The following is a 22,779-nucleotide window of genomic DNA, read 5'->3' on the forward strand; positions in this document are numbered from 1 at the left end:
TGTGGGCATCGCAGTAAAAATTGCAGCAGTTAAAAGTAGAGTGTTGTTCTGTACTATTGTTGACTTGTAAGGCGATAACCATCATGAAGATAATCCTGTTTCTGTTTTGAAAAGGGAAGGAGGGAGGGTGTGTGAGGACACTGTCCTACTTTCTACAAACAAAACTTTGGAGGTATCAGAAAATTTCCAGGACTAGTTTCACAAATGATGTCCAGTGATGTCTTGATAATAAACACTTTTCTTATAAACTTTTCCCCTTTGAAATGAATTGAAATGTTATTCATTTGTTACAGACTCTCTCTCAAAAGTGATTTTTTTCTATAGAACAATTTGTATTTGTTACTTCATCCAAATTGTAGAATAATTACATAAAATGTTGTGCATCATGGTTTATTGCTGTAATCCAATTCATTGCACTGCTCCTTCTGGCGTACCCACATCAGCCACCTGGAGGTAGTGCTCTATACAGTACAGTAATGCAGGTGTGTAGACACAAATGAAGAGAATAGACTTGTAATAATGCAAGTCAGTAAACTTCTGCAGTAATAGTCATTGTTGCTAGAGGATTAAAAATATATGCAAGTGCATATAAGATTTTTTTTCTACATCTTTTTTTTCCACCATTTGTGTTCAAATATCTATTGTGTAAGGGCTGTAAAACCACAACCACCATTGCTAATCATTAGCATATTAGTGGCTTTTTTAAATTTGTTATTAAGCATGTGAAGGCAATCTCCAAGCAACATAGTTTGCCTGTTTGAAATAGAAGCACGGTAAACTTCAACTCGGAGTGCCATTAAAAAGCTTGCATTTTTTTTTCAAACACTGACACACAGAAGTAGACTTAGTCATGCTATTTTATGATTGATTACATTGTCATGGATGATGCATCTATCCATCCATTCATGGCAAGCCCAAGCCTGATTCAATTTGATTTGACATTTCTGCTATTTTTAAGAGCATATTTACTTGAGTCAACATTTTTTTTTCATCCCTTCATTCAGAAACATTACATTATTTGATTTCAAATGGCAGATATTTAAATTATTTATTTATTTTTTAAAAAAGGAGGAATATGTGTACTTCTTTGCATGCCCCCATGGGAGCTTTAAGGGCATTACGGTAAATGTAACAATACACACTCCTCCTCCGGCTGTCCGTAGCTATAACAAACATGGCGACCTCGCAGGAGTGCCACCCGCCATGTCATATAATTTGATTGAATTAAAAATAAAAATAACTTAGTTTAACTAGACCTGCGATAATATTTAAAACAAACTGTTGATCACTAAGAACAAATTCATTTGCAAGTTTTTGACATTTATAATAATTTAACATTCGTTTTAATAAAAAAAAAAGCTCTAAATCTTACATATTGTCATTTTGAGTTAGACAAATACTCTAAATGAAGAGTCGATCATTCTTGTACCGTTGTACTTTATATGAAGTCTAAATCAGCAGCTTTACAGTGTATCTGAAAACTCAAGTTTGTGAATCAATGCAACTTAATCATCTAAGTCTTTTTTTTTTTTTTTTTTTAAGTCATCCAGCTTTCTGTATGTCTGCTAACTCACCTTGTGTACTTCACAGCCTGTGGACTCATTGGATACAGTACAGGGTAATTGAGGGCATATACTTGTGATTCAAATTTCCGTACGAAGATTTGAGTCATTAACCCACATTATTCATTCTTAACCAGCTCATGGGTATGTCAACACAGACTAAGCCACGCCATCAACCAAAATATATCATATATCATATCATATCATATCATATCATATCATATCATATCATATTGAATATGCTCTACGAGTTATCTAGGAGGGGCTCAGTGTCGAACCGCTGCATGTCTGCGTTGAGAGGAACCAGTTGAGGTGGCTTGGGTATCTGGTTAGGATACCTCCTGGAAGCCTCTCTGATGAGGAGTTCTGGGAATGCCCTACTGGAAGGATGCCCTGCAGACAACACGCTGGAGAGACTATGTCTCGCAGCTAGCTCGGGGATGCCAGGGGATTCCCACAGAGTAGTTGGATGAACGGATGGATGGATGGATGGAAAATAGAGCCTACTTTGTGGTTGGGAATGAAAATGTGCAAATTAGGGCATGTCACTGACTCACACATGGATGTTACAAAAGTAAATTCCAATTGTGCTACCAAAGCAGCAATACGTAACAAACAATCGGTGTAATGCAATTGCACGCTGTTGTGTTGCAGACAATTTGACAAGCTCTACACCTGAAGCCGCTCACACAGGCATGTTTACTGCAGGTATTGCAGTGCTGGAAAACGATGATTAATAAATGCAGTTTAACATGTAGAAGGCATTACATGCTGACATTTTAATTGAGCGTTTTTCTCTTAAAAAAAAAAAAGGTGATTTTATGTATGCAGGTGAGTATTTCATATACTGGTGTCATTTATTTTCAAGTTTGGTTTTAAGACACAGTGGCAGCTTTGCAGGATTTAGTTTTTAAAATAGTGTTTTTGAATATAAAAGGAATATTTTAATTATTTGTGTCAAGCACTTTGTTACAGTGTTTTTTTAAGTGCTGAAGAAATAAAAATAGATAATTATCTCATGCACATCTCTTTTAAGTTCTTGTTGTCCGTTTTAATGACAAATCTGATCTCTCTGCTTTTGCCTTAAGGCTGTGCTTGTTTTGTAACAGTCTCACTTTACCATTTTATTATTTCTATGGACTGGACTTCTCACTCTTCTCCTGTGACCTAGCGAGTGCCTTAGGATTGAATATGATCATCCTACTGTGAACTAAACGTTCACTTTTTACCAGCTATTGTATTGTTTTAATTTGTTGTTTTTATTTAATGAGAAAATCTGCCGGTCAAATCTGATCATATGTTTTCAAGCATTAATTCTCCGTGTCCCAAGTTGTTTTAATTCTCTTGACTGGTTTTAACAATAGCCAACAATTCCAAGTGTTTACTGATATCATGCGAGGAACAAACCACTATTACCGAGTTCAACTTTGACCTGTTTCCTGTCATTTACATGTATGCATATTATCAGCAAGCTTCACTGTTCATTCATCATGTATGATTATTTGGCCCAAAGCAGTTAGCATCAAGCAGTTTAGATGTAAGGTAGGCGACTAATTGCTAGTTCCATACATCTTTTGCACAAAGTTTCGCAACACTGTCTTCGCGGCGTTGACTCAATCATTCAGTGTGCATTGTCGCTTGATGATGTCATGTTGTTGGCGTATGCGTGCCTTTGTTGGTAAAGGCTTTTCCTGTTTCTTCAGTATCACTTTCCTGTGAATCAGACAGAAATGACCGGGCTTACGCAAGGCTCAATTTTTGATCACTTCTACTACACTGTGGTTGCTTGCTTGCCATTTTCTGATTTCAATAGTAGACTGTGTAAAATTTACAGTTCATTCAGAGAGGTGTGTGCGTGAAGGTGGCATTTTCTGTTGAGCCATCATGTGTGCGTATGTTGTTATCTAAAATCGTTTGAATTCCGCTGCTCCAGCTTTCATCTCACGCTCAATGTTATTTTAGATTAGCACAATACTGTATTGCTTCAGTTTCTGAGCTGCTGCCTGCATTAGGTTCAAGAATGTATCCATATGGAGACCAATTATTATGTTTGAGTGAAATGTTCAATTTTCCAGTTTTCTTTTTATCTTGAACCTTAGTGTGTCGAGATATCAATTGACTGTTCTTTGGCCCTCCGCACATTGGGCAATATGGCTGAAACTTACCGTATTTCTCAGAGTCCAAGTCAACCCTCCTTTTTTTTTCAATTTGTGTGAATTTTACAAAAAAGCGCTTATAAGTCTACCCCTGAGTTATAGCACATGGTGTGTGTTATTAAAATGATGAAATTACGGTACTTTCAGAAGTATTTCTTCATCGTGTATAAAATAACAATGTTGCTGTTATGGGAAGGCGGAAACGAGACAAGTGCAGATGCTGAAACTAATGTTGCAACAATAAAATGATTTGAAGTCTAATGCGTAATTTTTTTTATTTATTTATTTTTTTGGGTCAAAAAGCCCTAAAGTTATCATTACTATCTGACATGCAAAATAGTTCCTCCCATTTTGGACGTCCTCTCTTATTTCTTGGGATGTTCTTTACCCAAGTTACGATTGTTGTGAGATTTGAGCGTGGAGTGATGCCATTTCTCCCCTCATCTGACATCCATGGCGGCTTGTTCAAGCACGCATCTAATGGCAGGAGACAAGTCAAGCCGTCTTTTCCTTTGCATAATACGTTTACAGTTTACAGTTTACGTTTACGTTTACACGCAGCCTCATTGTTGACAACAAAGAGGCATTAGGTGAAACTTGGCCAAAGTGCATTTTTGAGATGTCCCTTGCAAATGCTCTATATGTATCATATTAGACGTTTATATAATTAGTTTAAGCCTGGCAAATGACATGATATTGCTAATTTCGCATTCATCGTTATTCAAACACAGATGTGAAAAAAATGTCTGTTTTAATTTATGCAGTTATGTCAACCCCCCAAATATATGGGTTGAATGAGGAAAAAAAAAAAAACTCGACTTGTACTCTGAGAAATACGGTATTGAACTATCTACTCTACTATGTGTAGTATACTGTGTGAATATGAGATTCAACAACTGGCTGACTGTTAGATTCTCTTTCCCCTCCAAAAAAAAAAAAATAGAATCGCATTGCAACATTTAAGCTGTGACCAAAATAATTACATTTTTGCAGCTTTCAACTCTAAACATTAGCACTGCGAAGCTGCACCAAAACTGTACTGTACTGTATGGTCAAGTGTTTTAGAACACTCAAATGCATATTTTTATTGAGGTGAAGAATCCAGTTTGTTTAAATCATTACTTGAATGGTACAAATGTAAATGGAGCCAAAGGCTGCAAAAAATGCAGGAAAAGTTACTCCATAGCATAAAAAATAATGTACATTTCAAAATGATACACAAAGGCACAGACTCCTGACTTAAACCCCATCCAGCTGGTTTGGAATGTACTGGACATAAAAACACATAAACCTACTTGTACCTCACATTCAAGAGAGTTAAGAAGAACTTACTTGTATAATGCTTGACTTTCATTTTACAAAGAATGCAACGTTAAGCTCGTAAATCACCAAAAGTAGCTATAATGAGTTACATGGAAAGAGTTCCTATTCATTTATATGTAGATAGGTTTCATGATTTGTTTTGTAACCTGACTTGTATGTTACTTCTCTGCTTTCATCTCAAAATACAATGAGACAACCTGCTTGAATTTCAAATAAACAAATGAGAATTTCAGAACAGAATTTGAGCCACACAGTTACAAGTTTAGAGTTCCTATTGGTTTTTGAAAGGGTTCCACGATTCCTTTTGTTACATAAATTGTGTGAGAGTTCTGTGCCTTTCATTTCAGTACAATGAGACAAGCTTAAATTTCAAAAGAACTAATGGAATTTCACAACAGATTTTCAGCCATAAAAGCTGACTGATTACTATTATGTCGATTTAAAAGTGATTTATAAACCTACTTACGAAAGTAACTATTCATATTTCAGCCATATTTGTGACTTTACTCATACCATGCCAATAAATTAACTGTAAAAAACGGTAGAACATTTTCTGCACCATCTGAAAAAAAATCCTTTTTGAATAAAGGATGGAAACTTAAAAGATTTCTTTTTTTTCTTACATCCAATTACCTGGTTACTTCCAAAATTATGTGCATTAAATGATAGTTGCAGTTCTAGTAATAATTGGAGTGTTGTCAAACTTTTTACTGGTATTATATGTTTTTTTTTCTTAAAATAACTAATCTAACTCGCGAGGGGATGAATTCTCTGACTTCCCAGCTGACTTTTACCATGTTTCTTGCCTAATCAATAACTATTAAATTTTGTTGAAACAGAAAATGGCTAAGCAGACGACCAGGCTTATTCACAATACAGCTCACACACAGTTGCTTTTGCTCTCAACCTTGCTTGTGGTAGCGTCCATCCATCTCCAATACGTTTTACTTTGACTTACTGTGAGGACTGGAGGAGATGTTGTCAAGGTCTAGGTTACACACAGGTCTCGGTTGCACACCCATTCATAGACTTCATTAATCAATTGCAGGAAATTAAGGATTAGCATCTGCAAGAAAGAAATTTAACCAAAATACAATGCCAGAAGTAAGAGTCTAAAGTCTTTATATGAAATTAGAGGGATCCTCGGAAAAATACACATATACATTTCAATCAGTACCTTAGTGGTTATATTTTATGTCATGAGGTTCTAAAAGTCTTTTCTGTTTCGTCTCACGAATTGTCAAGGATGCGTTGCAGGAGCTTTCTTGTCTTCTTGGTTGCTCTCTGCCTGTGTTTGAGGAGCTTTCTTGTCTTCTTGGTTGCTCTCTGCCTGTGTTTGAGGAGCTTTCTTGTCTTCTTGTTTCCTTTTCCCTTGTTAGCCACCTAGCCTGAATTCAACTTGTGCGGTGATCCGCGTTGCTATGGAATCCTTGGCAGCCATCATGTAGGCTTGGCTGTAAACATTTCAGTGTTGTTGCACAAGGTTTGCATACACCAGCCCCAATATATTGACACAGCAACTTTGTGTGTCTAATTATTTTACAAATCAAGCAAGATCCCAAATATATATCTCCATCTAAAAAAAAAATGCTGTTGGCTGTCGTTCTGCTTGACAGAGTTCATGTTAACCTGCTTGACAAGTTTGAGTCGAGACATGATTCCATAATGATAGTGTACAAGTCAGGGTAGAAAGCGAGAGGTAAGTGGAGTGGAGGGAGGGTTCTAATCAGCTCCCAAAAAACGTGCCACGCCCTAGGTGTTGGGGCTAGTAAGAGCAAGCAGCAGGAATGTGAACTGAATGAATGGGAGTGCAAGTGCCGCCGGCCACATGGTGAGTGTTTTGTTTTTTTGCACGTCTTACCATAACACACAATGACACATGTTACGATGATGAAATATTGACTGGCATTACTTGCTTGTGCTTTTAGTTCTACTGGCACAGAAATCTAACGCAAGCTGTATCGCTTGAAGCAAAGAGAACAAATATACCAGATTTTAACCACAGGAGCAAAAAGCCTTTGAGTGTAAATCTAAATCTGATGAGCGAGTCTAATCCTTGTGATGAAGATCACAGGCAGTCGTGGTCATCTTTGATGAGAAACGCGTATCAAAATCACCACTACTGAGTTCAAACGTGCAAGTTTGTTGTTTTTTTTTATACAGTTAGCGTGAAAGTCTGCGTGTTTTGTCATGTGCAAATGAAAAATTGCACTCTGTCTGCTTACAGGGAAACAAATATTCAGCAGTTTTCACTCTCTCAAAACATCCAGGCTCTGTGGAAACACTTTGAACAGTCCAGCCAGTGATGCGAGACCAGTGAGTGGAGGGAAGTGTACATATTTTCTGCCTGTGCGGTTGGCAATGTGTTTACAGGAAAGGCTGCCCACTTGAAGCACATGTTTCTGCATGTGCATTCTGTGTGTGAGCCCCAAGAAAACAGGCGCCTTAAACAGAGATACTGGCTCTGAGAATGTTTTTCTGTACGAGGTGGCAGGAGGGAGAGTTTGTGAAATCCACATTCAATCCCTGAGTATTCTGTATGAAAGTCAGAATAAAGCCCCCTTTCTGGGAATCAGCATTCCCTGCTCATCTGCCCTGAGCTCTACGAGGCTAGAGGGCTTTGGGAATAATGTGGCACAGGCTGGTTTCAGTATGTTCCGAGTTTGGGTTTTGTACATGGCGAGAGCTAACAATGGGAAGGTTAAGTATCTGACATGCACACCAAACCACAGGGCTCTGCTGCAAGTAATTAAAGCTTGCAGTTGGGGTGGGGGGGCAACTTTAATGGCTGCTCCAGCTTCATAGCATAATATTTGGTTGATGAATCAGGCTACTAGTCAGTGTGTTGACCCAAGGCGTAGAATGCACAGCCAAAAGTGCTGGACAGCCCTGTGTTGTGTTAAGAGCTGTTTTTGTTCACGCGCCTCAGTTGCTTTGTCATTTTGATATGCGTTTGATATTTCACTGGACTCAAGTGGACATCCCTACAGACATTGTTATCTTAACTCCCTGTAACCTATTGTTTCAGGAAGGTGGCTTATAATATCTACAATGGATAAAACTCACTTAATCTTCGAACTGCGCCACAGGCGAACAATCGCAATTTGGCACAGCGTTACAATTAAGTTTGTTCGTTTGTCGGTTGGTCCGGCCACATGTAAAGATATTGCAGTATTCAAAGCAAAATGTAACATTTTCATTTTCAACAAACTGAAAGTTTTATTTTTTTTTCTTTTCGATTTGACGCAAATTAAAAAAAGAAATACCACTTGCTCATTATGTTTTTGGAACCAGGCCGTCCCATGAATAGCGAAAATCTGCGGATAATTGACGCCCGTTAGGAATGCATTGGGGACACAAATCAAAACAAAACACACACAAAAAATAAAAAGAATTTCTTAAAATAAAACACATAATCTTCCAATAAATTTTAAATGAAAACAGAAAAGAAAAGCTTGGCACAGAAAAAAAAGAACCCCAATCCGTATCCCGAACGACATTCTGTGTGGTTCCACTGCATTGGGTTTTAACATTTGGGAGTGTGAGAGAGAAGCCTGAATTTACCTAAATCAAAATATGATGAAGAATATTATTTATAATCAAATGAGTTGTCAACAATTACAATTTCACACAGTTGACATTCACTTCCTGCATGATGCCCTGATTCTGATAAACAAAGCATACCACTTGTTAGCTGCTAACTTACTTAGTCTTTGAAATGCAGAACTTTAATAAACATCACAACACTAATGAATAATGCATGCTGGTGAAGCAAGTGGTTGCTAATGCTAGCAAGCCATTTTGATCACTTCTACTACACTGTGGTTTCTTGCTTGCCATTTTCTGATTGAACTGATTGTTGTGTGAGTGTGTTTTGCTTGAAACTTCTCGTATTTTTAATCACTTCTGCATCCTCCAGAATTGGTGTATGACCTTCTGCCCAGGGAACCAGAGTTCTCTTCGACCATCCAGCAGAACCCATCAACCATGAGCCAAACCAGCGGTGGAGAGGCCATACCCTCATCAGCTGCTTTAGCTTCAGGTATTGTCATTATTTGTTTCTTCTTTGACCAGGTTAAGGTGTCCCCAACCCCCCCAAACAATAGACATACAACTTGTATTTTCGGTGCTATTTCATCTTCTCAAGATGTATAATCTGCTGCATTCTATTATGGTGGAGCTGTAAATTTGATGCTTCAATTTCAGTCATTGTTATTCCCTAGTCCCTAATCACACGATAGGGTTAGGGAATATCTTGGACTACAGTGAATCCCTGCTCATTCATGGTCCATATTTCGTTCTCCTGTTATTTACATAAAAAAAAAAAAAAATCATATAGTAACGGGTGAGAATCTTTTGTGTGTGCATGTGTGTATGTGTGTGTGCAATTATGTGATGTCAGCTTATGCTATCTTTAGAATACAATGCTCACCAGTAATATGGATGAGCCTCATTTACTTTGTTCATTTAAAATAATTTAACTACCGACAACAGTTGTCGATGTAACATGTACTGTACATCCTATATGGATGATGTTTTGCTTCACAGCATCTATAAATATAGTTACAATAGCCGCTTTGGGTGGGCGACAGTTATTTGTGAGTTTTTGCTATTTGTGGCAAGGCCTGACTCCCATCCACTACAAATAGTGGGAGTTGTGGATAATGTCCTCTTATCACCCAAATGAAAAGTAGTTTTCAAACACACAGTTGCCTTCAAGTATATTATTGTTGTTGATTACAGTGGATCAAAGTCACCCTGTGGATCTTCAGTTAACACATAAATAATAATAATAATGATAATAATTATACCTGTTAAACTGCTGCCATCAGGCAGACGCTACAGTAGCCTGAGGGCTTCTTCCCACAGGCCATCCAGTGTCTGAACAAATCCCTCACGCACTAATCTGCCACATCACGAGTCACTTTACCGCAAGCACACATGCACCTTACAAACCCTGCACAGTGCAGTAAAGCTGCTAAATACATATTTTGCACTGTCATCCTCATATGTATACAGTTTCTTTCACGCCATCTACTCCATAATATCCTCAGAATGTAAGTCTATTCATTTATTAGTGGTTCATAATAACTGCCCTTATTTCTGTATTACTGTTTTTTTTTTCATTGCCTTCTTTATTATTTGCTCGATTATGGAATGTAGTCTGCTCGGGGAAGTGAACAGAATAAGAATTATTACGCAGTATTACAATGCATATGACAATAAAACTCTTGAATCTTGAATAATCATTTTTAGGCGAGTGTCTTTCATTTACATAACTATGACAAGCAAAGCACTATATATATTTTTGTATTAACTTCACCCACTGCATCCCTTTGTCAGTCTTGTGATTTTCTTTTTAGTATACCAGTGCACTACATCAGGAGATATACTTGCAATCCAAGTGGATATTGGGTGTTCATTCTTTTTCAACATGCATTGTTGGATACATTGTGGCTACTCCTGTATGTAATGTAGGGGATAATCTAGTTTGAATACACATTGAACAACACTTCTACACAAAATGACAAACGCATTGAGAGTGATTCTGAACACTGCTTGAAAAAAAATGTTAAACTGGCAATCTTACGCATGATATTTTGCTAATGCAAAACATTTATGATTGCAGAAAACAATAGTGGTTGTGTGGTTGGGGAAAAAAAAAAAAAAAAAAAAAACGGTGCTCCGCTCCCCACATTCTTGTTTTCATTCTGGCATTCATGCATACATGGGTTCCACAAAAACATGTCACATGTGGTCAGAAGTAATTATACAACAGGTTAAGATTTTGCTTGAGAGAATATGCAGCATTTCAGATTTATTTGAATACTTTTTTGGACCATTTGATGGTTACTTTGTGGCTTTTTTACTAATCCAAAATTTACAGTAATAAAAGTAGAACATAATTAGTTACTTATGAAAATGCGAGACTTGTTGTGCTGCATAAAATAGGGCAACTAATATAATTACTATAATAGCACATTACAGCCAAGTTTGCAAAAAAAAAACATCATTCTGTTCTACACTACTTCTTCAGGAAAATACCGCCTGCATTTAACAAAGCATAACGTGTTCTCTTTCTCGAATTTTAAACCACCTGACTGGATCGCTCAAATCACTAATTCCAGAAAGGCCACGGTTCACGTAAGCAAGCAGGATGGCAAATAGTTGATAATCAAGTATTGTTTGAGGAAACAGATGATTCTCAACTTGTTACTTGAAAATACAGTACATTAAGTCCTAGTGCATATGAAAAGATGATTTGGATTCTGTTGTTTTAAGGCAGAGTTGCCAAGAGAGACTAATAAAAGGAAAAGAGAACAATAGATACACATTCCTCTGTCGTCAAGCCTGGTCCAGTGAAACCAACAATTTGTCTTACTCAAACAGCATTATTTCTCGTTCAATAACTGTATTTAAAGTTTGTGAAAATTATGGTTATCTTTCACCACTGTGATGTGTGTTTATTTTCCACACATCCCATTGGACTGATAAGTGGTGGAAAATTAATGGATGTTGGTGTTTTCTTCCCAACAAAATCTGAAAACGATGATAACTCTTTTTGTGTTGAGCGTGCTGTTATGACTCATTATTTCAGAATACATTATGATGATTCCATTTTAAGGGATGGTTCCATGGATGCAACTATATTTTTTCAATGATTGAGAATAATGTTGATGTACTCTATTGTGACGCCACTCATTTCTTCCTTCACGGTTTGCTTTGTTTGCAAAATTGTGAAACCCCAAGCAGTTCATAATGCCAGCAGCAGCTTTACTTTGTTTATATTTTGCAAGTAGGGCTGTGTGATTGTGGAAAAAACCCCCACAAATATTCAGCTTGATATTGAAATCACTATTACTTACTAGGCTTACCTGGGACCCAGTCTTTCATCGTTTATGTACTCTTGGGGAAATGTGTATATTGGTACGACAATAAGAAAAAAACTCAAATTCAATGTTAAATATAATTTGGAACAAAAAAAAACAATTAAAAAAAGAAAGTAGTAACAAACTACAATACAAATACTGTATACTAAAATGATAGGAATGAAAAATAATAAATGTAAGTACTTAACCAGTTGTACCTGCTGTGCACGCATTGACCTATTGGGGGCAGTGTACTTCCATGCATGCATAAGAAGAGTAGAAGAAGACAATTCCAAGAAAATCATTTTTAAATTTCAATTGCTTGCCCAGTCTTGCAAGTTAACACGACTTCTCCTCCGATCATCCATCTTATTGTTTCTACTGTAAATTACAGTGTGCAGACATGCTGGAGCAACTTTTTTTTTTTTTTTTAAATACAAAATAGCGTAGGTTTATTTAGAAACCTGACAGATTTTTTTATTGTTCACTTTCAGCCCTTATTGCTCATTTGCTGTCTCATTTTTTTCCAGGAGGTTCCCTTTGAAGCAGGGAGGGTCTGCATATAAAATGATCTGCAGTTCTCTGCTTCATAGGTCAGAAGCTCAATTATTTTGTCTTTGTGGCTAGTTCTGTCCCAACGAGGCACAATATTTTTTTTTTTACCTCAATTGAAGCACAGATGACTGACATGCCACATTTTGTTCATGAATAAATAAATCACTCCTTTTTGCTTTTCCCATTTTAGAGTCATGTAAGAATTTAAACAGAGGTCCTATGATATTATTTGTTTTTGTTCATTATTCCCCAGTTATGCTAATTATTATTTTTTTCTTTTTTTTTTTTTTGAACAACCACATCCTCAAATATCATCGTTATTGAGTCCCGCTATGGGCATTTTGTTTTTATTTTTTTATCTTCACTCTTATTATACGGGCACTGTGGAGGCAGTGGAAGTTGGAGGTGCTGGGGGAGATATAATTGTATTGCATACAATTGTACTGAACAGGCTTGTAGAAATAAGGTTAATTTAACCTTAAGCAAACATTTTTGGATAATATTGATTCATTCATTGTAGAAACTTTCAATGCAAGTCAACATGTTCCATTTGACAGTTTATCCTAAATATTAATATGAACCAAATCACTTTCATATCATTAACTTGTTAGCAGGGATATTACCTTTTTCAGAACAAGTATGAGAACGTTAATGAGAACTTAAATACACCACCTTTTACAGAAACAATATATCATCATCACTGGCATTTTAACATTTTCACCTTTAACAAAAGGCATTCAATTAGGTAGTGTCACTATGCAAGTACAGAATAACTCATTCCAGAGGCTCCGCCTCCCCATGTTACCGGCATCTCTGTCTATCGTCAACTTTGGACTATAAAATGCACCAAATGATAAGCCATAGCAACAAATATTTAACCGAAAATCTATTTTGTCATTTATAGGCCACACTGGATTATAAGGCACAGGTTGAAACATCTGATATTTATGCAGAAAGATGGTGCATGGATTTTTTTTTTCATTTTTATTTTCATTTTATTTTAAAACCTTTTTTTTCAAACTGTCTTGTTACAACATCATGTCTTCAACCCAGACTGAACATGCCTGCATGTTTAGAAACAAAGAGCAGCAGTAACATATTTTCAACATAACACCAACACACTTGGATTGTTAGAATACTGCACCAACTCAATAGAAACACACCTGATTGAAAGCCCAACGGAGGTTATTTTGCAGTCATCTTCGTCTTCACCCTTCTGCACTAAATCCATGCATTTTTCATGCTGATGTCCAATCGCTGCCAATATTTTGTTGTGACCCCAGGAATTACAGCTGGTATTGATTTCTTTTATTAATAGCTGCTTTTATGGAATGTGATGGAGATTGCCCCCTGTTGGCTCAAAAAAAACAAAACAAAAAAAAAACTGCAGATCCGTTGGACTGCTCAATAAGCCACGGGGCTCAAAGTGTGAGAAAAAAAAAAAACGTTTATTGTCCGAAATGTACTTTTTTTTTCTTTTATCCTTGCTCCCTTGTGAACAACAAAGCAAATTGTACATTTGTATTTAATGGGGAAAACACACTTCATTGTTCTTTATATTAATTTATAAAACGCAAAGAGTATTGACGTAAAAAAATTAAAAAGAAGTAAACCATATCAGTCATATTCAATCCAGGATGATACTGCTCATTCCGGTGCTGCCCACCATGGCCATCTATAAAACAGAACAATCTATGCTGTTCATTGGAGGATTATTCTGAATCCCATGAGTTGGAGACCCTCCTGCTTGGAAGCAGCAGTCAATCTTATTGCAGTAGCAAGTGTACTTCAAGGCTTCATTGAGTCATTTGAACTTTAATGCTTTTATTATTATATTGTTGATCTACATGTTGCCGCACCATTTGTGTATTGTCTGTTGTTGAAAGTATTATAGGCTAAACTGTGTTTCTTTTAAATACATAAGTTATTTAAGGTGAATAAAATGTTCTCCTTGTTTTACATTTTGTTTGTAAATTCCAACAAGGAATGGCATTAAACAGCTTAGCTCGGTTGGTAGGTAGATAGATAGCCTTCATTAACATTATACCTGCACAAGTACAAGGTATAACATTTTGAATTAACGAGCTTGAGCTGGCCAAGAAACATACAATACAATTGATACGATTGACGGGTAGGTAGACACCAAAAAAAAAAAAGAAAAAAGTCTTCGACCACACCCCAAATAGAGGGCATGGCTCAAGTCTGGAAAAAAAATCGCCACACATGCGTCCACAAAAAGACACTAAAACATATCTCTCACAACGTAGATGGCTGGGGGAGGGGTGTTGGGGAAGGTAGCCCATGACGTAGTTCCTAAAGCTTCTTTTTCTATTATTAATCTTTCACTATTAGCCAAACTAACAATTATTGTTCAGTTGAGAGCTACCGAATGCTGATTTTTTTTTTTTTTTGTTTACAATTGTCTGGGGAAAAACAGTTGTATCGAGTAACTCGTATCTCAAGGCACCACAAAACAAGCAATAACAAATTTAAGTTCTGAAAATGAACGAATTGCCTACAAAATATGAAATGATATTAACTTTTCAATTATTTCCTCTGTAGATGGTATGTCCTCCTCCATGACCATGGATGGCCCCTGCAGTGCTTTTTCCAGCTCTTCCAGCACCACAAAACATTGCAGTTCTTCAGCCAGTGACCCTGTTCACGGTGGTAATGTTGACCCAGAGGACAACAGAACTTGTAGAGCTCTACCAGAGTGCCTCGGTGCCGAAGGTGGAAGTGCGAACAGCAATGGCGGCGGCCAATGCCTGCCCACCAACGAGGTTGGAGGAGGGCCAGGTGTGGCATCCCAGGAGGATCAGCCCCATCAGCACATGATGCCCCCGAAGCGCCGCACCGAACTGAACATCTCTCCTCCGCCGCTAGACCTGCTTAGCGATAGTCACATGTCCTGTCAAGCTGAAACATCGTGGGACTCGGAGCACAGCAACAGCATCAGGATAGAAGACTCGCTCTCCAACTTCAGTATCATGAGCACGACCTCTTACAACGACAACACTGAAGTGCCGCGAAAGTCACGCAAACGCACCCCGCGACAAAGGCCGGGGCCCAAGTCTTTGCGTGCAAATGAAGCCAGCATGGATGTTTTTGATGCGGACAGTGCCCAAGGACCGCACTTTGTCATATCCCAGTTTGGCACAGACAACAAGCCTGGACAAAAAGGAAGGTTTGTACAACTGCTAATAAGGTGACAACTGCTAACTCTGTAAGGATTAGGCCACCAAACTCTTCAACACCTTCAGTCAAGTTATTCAGTGCAGGGCCTATTGGCTAAACACAGTCGCAAACAGTAGGAAGTAGCTACTGTTGCCAACTGTGAATTACAGTGGCCCTCCCAAAGGCCAAGGGTAAGCAGAGCCGATTAAATAAACAGATACAATTCACTTGCTTGATTAAGGCCATTAACATTGCTTAGTGCACCATGGCAACTTTCGCTACTGATTGTTTAAGGTTGATAGTTAGATACTTTGTTTTATCACCAGAATTTGCTACAGGATCAACAAAGGGAATTTTTGACTTTTGTCCAAACCCGCTAATAATTTCGAGTAAAAAGGTTTCGGCCTCACCTTTGCAATTATTTAAAAGTAGGCGCAATTAACACTGAAAAGTTACTGTAGTCACTTTGAAAATGAGAAGGGAATACATCTTTGTTAGTCTGGGAACTAGACTCATTGCCTTACCAGCGAATGAGTCTGGGCACAGTTGCCATGAAGCACGTCACAAAGAGCAGGTCACAACGACTCTGAATTTGCTTGCACGGTTCGTTTTGCAGCAGGCCTAACTGTGGTCATTGGGAGACTTTCCAGACTGACTACCTTTCGCTCAAGAAAGTGGGTGTGGCTTATCAGGATGCAATTTAATTGCCTATTGATCAACATTTGGTCGGTCAGTTTTATGTTGTTGCCGTTTTTGTTTTGTTTTTTTCATATGTGTTATTTATTACAGTCCACATTTTTACATCTCATTCTTTCATGAAGCAAAAGAAGTTGGAGTGAAAAAGCCACAGAATTGTTTGCATTATTGTTAGAAACTTATAGAATGGAAGTTTACACCACATTTGTTTGTCAGAAAGTTGCAAAGTTGTGAACAAGAATTGCAAGTAAAAGTGTTCCATTAGAAATTCTAATGAGTAAAGATACTCATTCATATCAATTCATGTCCTTTTTTTTTTATATTTGCATAAGCCAAACGTACAGTATAATGCCAAAACATATAATTAAACTGCATACAAGTAAATGCATTGATTGTTTGGTAGAAAAACAATTTGTGGGGATTATAGGGGAGTTCAAACCAGAGATTTTCTTTACAATACTATGTTCTATGCCGCTCCACTAGTCTTAACACAGTATTCAGATTAATATTTCAAACGTGGCGCATGAAATGACCAAGCCAAATCCAGCTGTTTTTATCCATCTCGACGAATGGCCATTTTGCCACTTGCTGTTGGATGAAATTGACATCACAGTTGCCTCAGGCGCAGAAAATGGCCAATCCAGACTCAGCTTGCAAATATCACATGACCGCACTTTGGTTGTTATCCTAGCCCTGAGCATTTGTGATGTTAATAATGTTTGACAATAAGTGGCCAAAAAGACCCCCCATCAGATGAATTAAACAGCTACATTTTAACATTAACATTTTACATTAACAGCTACATTTGGCTGCCTCCTTCATACTCCACAAAGAACATATTATTGTAAAAAATGTATTTCATTATACTAATGTTATCACACATGAACTGACACTACCAATATGGGGAAGAAATATAAAAGAAAATACTTTTCAGTCTTATCACCTGAAAATGCTTTCGAGGCCAGGGGTGATAAAATCTGTAAAAAAAAAATAAATAAAAACTGTGTCAACCTTTGCTTTTGTCTGTTCTTTTTTGCAGTTTAGAAGTAAATGCTTCGACGCCTCATCAAAAAGGAATCCTATCTATGCAATACCCATCTAGGAGTGAACAGAAGGAGCTGAAGATCCTTGTTCAGCCTGAGTCTCAGCACCGAGCTCGCTACCTGACTGAGGGCAGCCGAGGGTCCGTGAAGGATCGCTCTCAGCAGGGCTTCCCTACTGTAAAGGTACCTAACTCGTTTTGTTTCTCTCAAGGAAAACTTGTTAAGCAGCTTCTTCACAGAGGCATGACCATTCTCATATGAATTGATACACTTCATCAAGAGTGCTTTTTGCTAGCCTGTCAATGCCTTTTTTGTATGGTTTGGTAGCCATAACAGCCGAATGGCAGCTTTTATCTCTAATAAATCATTGTGCTGCTTTTATCGCTGGTGACCACTCTCATTTTCAATTTATGGTTACGCCGGGCACAATTAGTGTAAAAACAAATGGTAACTTTAAAATTACAGTGAGCTAAGATTTGGCACAATGTAATTAGTGTATGTTAAGGCCCCACGGTACTGTTTATATTTAACATTTTGTGGCATTTTAATACGACAGTTTACTGTCAGGTTTAATCATTAATATAAATATGTGTCTTACTTCAATGAATGTTGGCAAACACTGACATAGAAGTTACAGTATCTTTTGGAACCTGGTTAAGAAGTTAACTTAGAATGTATCTACTGTATATGGTTATGAAAAAGTTGACAGACACCTTGCAACATGTGACCAGTTTAGTGCATTTACCTCCATCTATACTTGCTCATTTTTGTAATTCACGTTTTACAGTTGGAGGGTGTGAATGAACCCGTCATTTTGCAAGTTTTTGTGGGAGTCGATGCTGAGCGGGTGAGGCCCCATGGATTTTACCAAGCTTGCAGAGTGACTGGCCGCAACACAACAGCCTGCAAAGAGGTGGACGTTGGGGGCACGACAGTCATTGAAGTCCCCTTGGACCCAAGCACCAACATGACTTTAGCGTATGTTATGTACTTTATTGTTTGGGTGAGCACACTGACCATTTGTGCTCATACACTAGATCTGTTTAAGGTTTTATTGTTAACCCAGACTCAAAATACGGTGTATTTGTTGAAATTCTTACCAAATGGTGAGAAAATAATGAAGTATAAGAAATGTGAGTTTACATTAAAGGGCATTTTTCAGGTAACTTGACTCATTATGTTGCTTTTGTATGGCAGGCATACATTTATGGGCCAAAATGAAAGCTAAATTTATCTCTAAACTAAAGGTTAACTATTTTGTATGCTTTTGTATTGGCAAATTCCTCTCTGTTGTAGAACAAATGCTAAAGGAAAAAGTATGATCAACACATCTATCTATCCATCTCTCTCTCTCTCTCTCTATCTATCAGTCGTTGTGGAACATTTTGAGTTTTTACTTGGGCTGCATGTTTTCACAATGTTAACTCTGCGTCTTTTTGCAGTGTGGACTGTGTTGGAATCTTGAAACTCCGAAATGCCGATGTGGAGGCTCGCATTGGGGTGGCAGGGTCAAAGAAGAAGAGCACCCGTGCGAGGCTCGTGTTTCGGGTCAACATCCCACGGCCAGACGGTTCAGTCCTCACACTCCAAACGCTGTCATCTTCCATCCTTTGCAGTAAGCGAAGCTTTTGTTTTCTTGAACTGAGGAAAGAACAAAATTAAGCAAATATTACACATATACAACAATGATTTTTTCTAGTATTTACCTGAAAAAGCCCTGTCCTAAATTTAATTCAGCCTTATAGGTTTTAAAGCTCTATGTATTTTTTTTTTTTTATGCAAGCTTTTGAAGAAATTCTGTAAAATCTCATGTAATGTGTGATAATGAAAACAGTATGAGGGTGTGGTGGGCGTCATAAACAGGAAAGACGGTTACAGCCGTAGGAAATTTAATTCAGTAGAATTGACATGGGAGGAATGAAAGGAAGGACAAAACAATAGACGTGTGATGCTATTTACGCTGAGCCGTCACGCAACGCAGTAGTGTCTTTCCATATAAAGTAAGTGCAATGCGAAATACAAAGATGTTCAAGTGTGTTTGAGTGGTATGTTTCAGAAGTACATGTTTTTGTTGTTTTTCTACACCTAGAGAGAGAAAACCATTGTTTTACATTTGCTGAATGTCAAAATAAAATCTAATGTATGCCTACCTAAGAGGTTTACACTACAGTACTGTCTCTCAAACAGTATTATTTGGTTTGAAGATGGAGAAACTGGTGAGTCTTTGCTTGGCTTATGTATGTCATAAACTCTATACTACTGTAACTTTTTTCCACTCAATGCACAGTGGCCAAAAACATAAAGTGATAAAGCACAAAAAAATGGATGCATTTCATTGTCAGAAATTAAGTATTGTGCATACCTGCTGCGTTAACAGCTCAGCCCGCAGGGGTGCCTGAGATTCTGAAGAAATCACTGCACAGCTGCTCAGTGAGAGGCGGAGATGAGCTTTTCATCATTGGCAAGAATTTTCTCAAAGATGCTAAAGTCATTTTTCAAGAGAATGTCTCTGGTGAGAAACAATTGTTTTTAAATGAAACAGATTCTAATTTCAGAATGGCAACATTTCCGTTTGAACAGCTCTATCCTTTTTCAGATGAAGCATCTTGGAAGACAGAGGCGGAAATTGACATGGAATTGTTTCACCAGGTTGGACTCAATTGTTTTGTTTTGTTTTTTTAAATTGAGTAATTTGTGGCAATCAATAATAAGCTAAGTGAAAGCCACTTGAGATTTGCATGGTGATTTAGATATAATCACCTTATATGGCTGCTAGTTCAAAGGTTTGAGTGGTCTCTTTGTATTGTGACCTAAATACACAGTCTCGAAAGTGTTTCAACACTGACAGTTTTGACCTTTGCTCTTGTAAACAAAGCAGTCCAAAGGAACAATAAAATATAACTCTTTAGCTATGCATTTCTAAACAGCTTTTATTTAACCAGATAATCCCAGGGAGGTCAACATCATTTTTAAATCTGACAAACATTAACACTCACAGTAATAAGAACAAATAACAGACCAAGAATCCATTCCTTCAACTAACTTAACACACAAACACAGTCTCCCTCTTCTCCTGTAAAGCTGACTCAGCTCAATCACAAGCAGCATGCTCGGGGTTCGACAAACGAAACGAATGTTTGCTGTTCTAAAAGACTATCAAAGAGGTGTTTATAGGAAATGTGAACTCTGTGATCGAGAAAAGTATTTAACAATGTATTTCTTTCATCTTTCTTCTTCACACTACTCCCCTAGAATCATTTGGTAGTGAAGGTTCCACCTTACCAGAACCAAAGCATCACCTCTGCTGTTTGTGTGGGTATCTATGTGGTCACCAATGCTGGCAGATCCCATGATGTTCAACCATTTACTTATAATCCAGATTCAGGTTTGTACCCATCTCTTCTGAGCAACAACTGCACAGCATGTTGTTTACCACGTCATTCAGGCTGTGCTCTGACTGCAGGCACGTCAGTCAGATTCCTCTTCCAATCAGATTTTTAGGGCTTTTTAGTCCACACTGTTTTCAAGCAAGTGTCCGAATCAGATCTGGTCCTTGTTAAGACTGGGCCACATTTTTGACACATGTGACTCATTTCTGTATCAATGTCGTAGCAAACAAAGTATCGCCCGGCACGTGTAGTGTTTGACGTGATATAATCGCAACAGTGGTACCAGCAATTAGGAGACATTCCAACACCTTGGCACTACTCAGACAAGGGGGTGTGTTCAGTGAGGCAGAGGGAGATCCATTTATTGCCACACAGTATGTATTGTGTCTGTCCCTGTAACTCAAGTTTACATGCAAGTGTGTTCTTCATAGCTTTAATAAAAAATTAGTAAATTAGTTCTGTTGCACCACTACCATCCTTTGATCAATGAATATATGTAAACAGTGGCATCATGAACAGTAAAAATTTTGTGTATGGTGCTGTTCAAACTGAGACTCTTCCTGCCAAATTTCGACTCATTCTGTCTTACAGAAATCTGATGTAAATGTTCTTCAGAATTCTTTCAAGCTGGGAGTGCAAATTCCCCATCACATGTAAATGTGTGACTGCTTTCTCTTACAGCAAGCACTGACATTTTTGTGAAGAAAGAGACATCATCTCCAGTGAAGACGTGTCCTTTTGATGATCAAAGTAAAATTTCTTGCTTTATATGCATTGTATTAAGTTAATCAAAGTTAACCACTGTTTAAATTAATGTAAAAAAGCATTACCCTCCTTTTATTATATATATATATATATATATATATATATATATATATATATATATATATATATATATATATATATATATATATATATAGACATAATCAAGTGAATGACATTGAATCACAATGATATATTAGACTTTGAACGTGTGCATTAAACAAATAAAAGTTGACAATCATGAGCACAAGCTAGTATCTCAAAACAGTCAGTTCTGTGGTTTTTATTTTTAACTTGTTAGTGACAGTCATATTAAGCAGCTTTGACTGAGTTATGTTTTCAACCGATTCATGCAGCACCTTTGCATGAGACTCAAAGATAACTAGATTTTGTTCTATCAAAAAACTGCCCCACACAGAGTGATGTGGTGGAAACTGATTGAAGGCAAGCAACTGAACCCAAGCGAATACAAAATGTAATGAGTAATCTAATAATACTTAACTATACTTGTAATTTCAAATGCTTCATATTTTTCAGACAATAACGCGTTCTGGTATTACACCAGTCCAAAGAAGAAAAGGGTTAGAATTTTCCCGTCACAGCACATTGGTTTATGTGTGTTGCTCAACGGCTCGGCGGGCGACGATGAGTAGTCGACAGTAATCTCTTTTGTGACAGTCCACTTCAGTCGCTTTTAGCTCAGTTTATTGGGACTAAAATTTTGGGGCAGAACGCAGATGCTGCGATAGTGACTGGTGTGAATGTCCTGTCACATGAAAAACAAACTCATTAAGCTATTCATATTAGTCCAAATTGTCTGCTCATACACATTTGAATTAAAAAATGGTATTTCGAGAAGATACGTATTTTAAGAAGAATTTACTGTACATATGTACCAATAAATGGGTAAGCTTTCATCTTGTTACAGTTCTGGTGTCTCGTATGGTTCCGCAAGTGAAGAAAGAAGAAGTCACTCCAATGGAGGTCACCAACAATATCCAAGTATCAGGAGTGTTCAAGGTAATTTATTATATTCTTAATACTCTTTTTTAAGTCAGCCCCCAAATTTTCATGGCAATGATTCATCCTGTGGATGCCACAAGAGTTAACTCAGAAAATGCATCAGCTGTGATTGGTTGTTACCTGAGTGCTGAGCAACAGCGATGTCATATTCAGTCAACAGTGAGTGGCAAACAGTGAGTGGCAAAATGCCCCCCGATATGAGTAAAAACAGGTGGATTCTGCTA

The 22,779-nt window shown here is 37.5% G+C and overlaps 1 protein-coding gene across 1 annotated transcript in view; it reads left to right on the top strand.

Annotated features, from left to right (window-relative positions):
- The window catches only part of nfat5b (nuclear factor of activated T cells 5b), a 34,720-nt gene that overhangs the window by 5,038 nt on the left and 6,903 nt on the right, over positions 1 to 22,779 (top strand). Inside the window, exons 2-11 of the mRNA XM_088412795.1 lie at positions 8,961 to 9,083; positions 15,028 to 15,652; positions 17,378 to 17,564; positions 18,169 to 18,359; positions 18,824 to 18,996; positions 19,759 to 19,893; positions 19,978 to 20,030; positions 20,634 to 20,766; positions 21,452 to 21,520; positions 22,461 to 22,552. Coding sequence (XP_088268921.1) covers positions 8,961 to 9,083; positions 15,028 to 15,652; positions 17,378 to 17,564; positions 18,169 to 18,359; positions 18,824 to 18,996; positions 19,759 to 19,893; positions 19,978 to 20,030; positions 20,634 to 20,766; positions 21,452 to 21,520; positions 22,461 to 22,552 — 1,781 coding nt within the window. The remainder of the gene's footprint in view (positions 1 to 8,960; positions 9,084 to 15,027; positions 15,653 to 17,377; positions 17,565 to 18,168; positions 18,360 to 18,823; positions 18,997 to 19,758; positions 19,894 to 19,977; positions 20,031 to 20,633; positions 20,767 to 21,451; positions 21,521 to 22,460; positions 22,553 to 22,779) is intronic.

The sequence above is a fragment of the Hippichthys cyanospilos genome, chromosome 4 (genome assembly GCF_059441005.1).
Source record: "Hippichthys cyanospilos isolate Australia breed blue-spotted pipefish chromosome 4, RoL_Hcya_1.0, whole genome shotgun sequence".
In the NCBI taxonomy this organism is placed as follows: domain Eukaryota; kingdom Metazoa; phylum Chordata; class Actinopteri; order Syngnathiformes; family Syngnathidae; genus Hippichthys; species Hippichthys cyanospilos.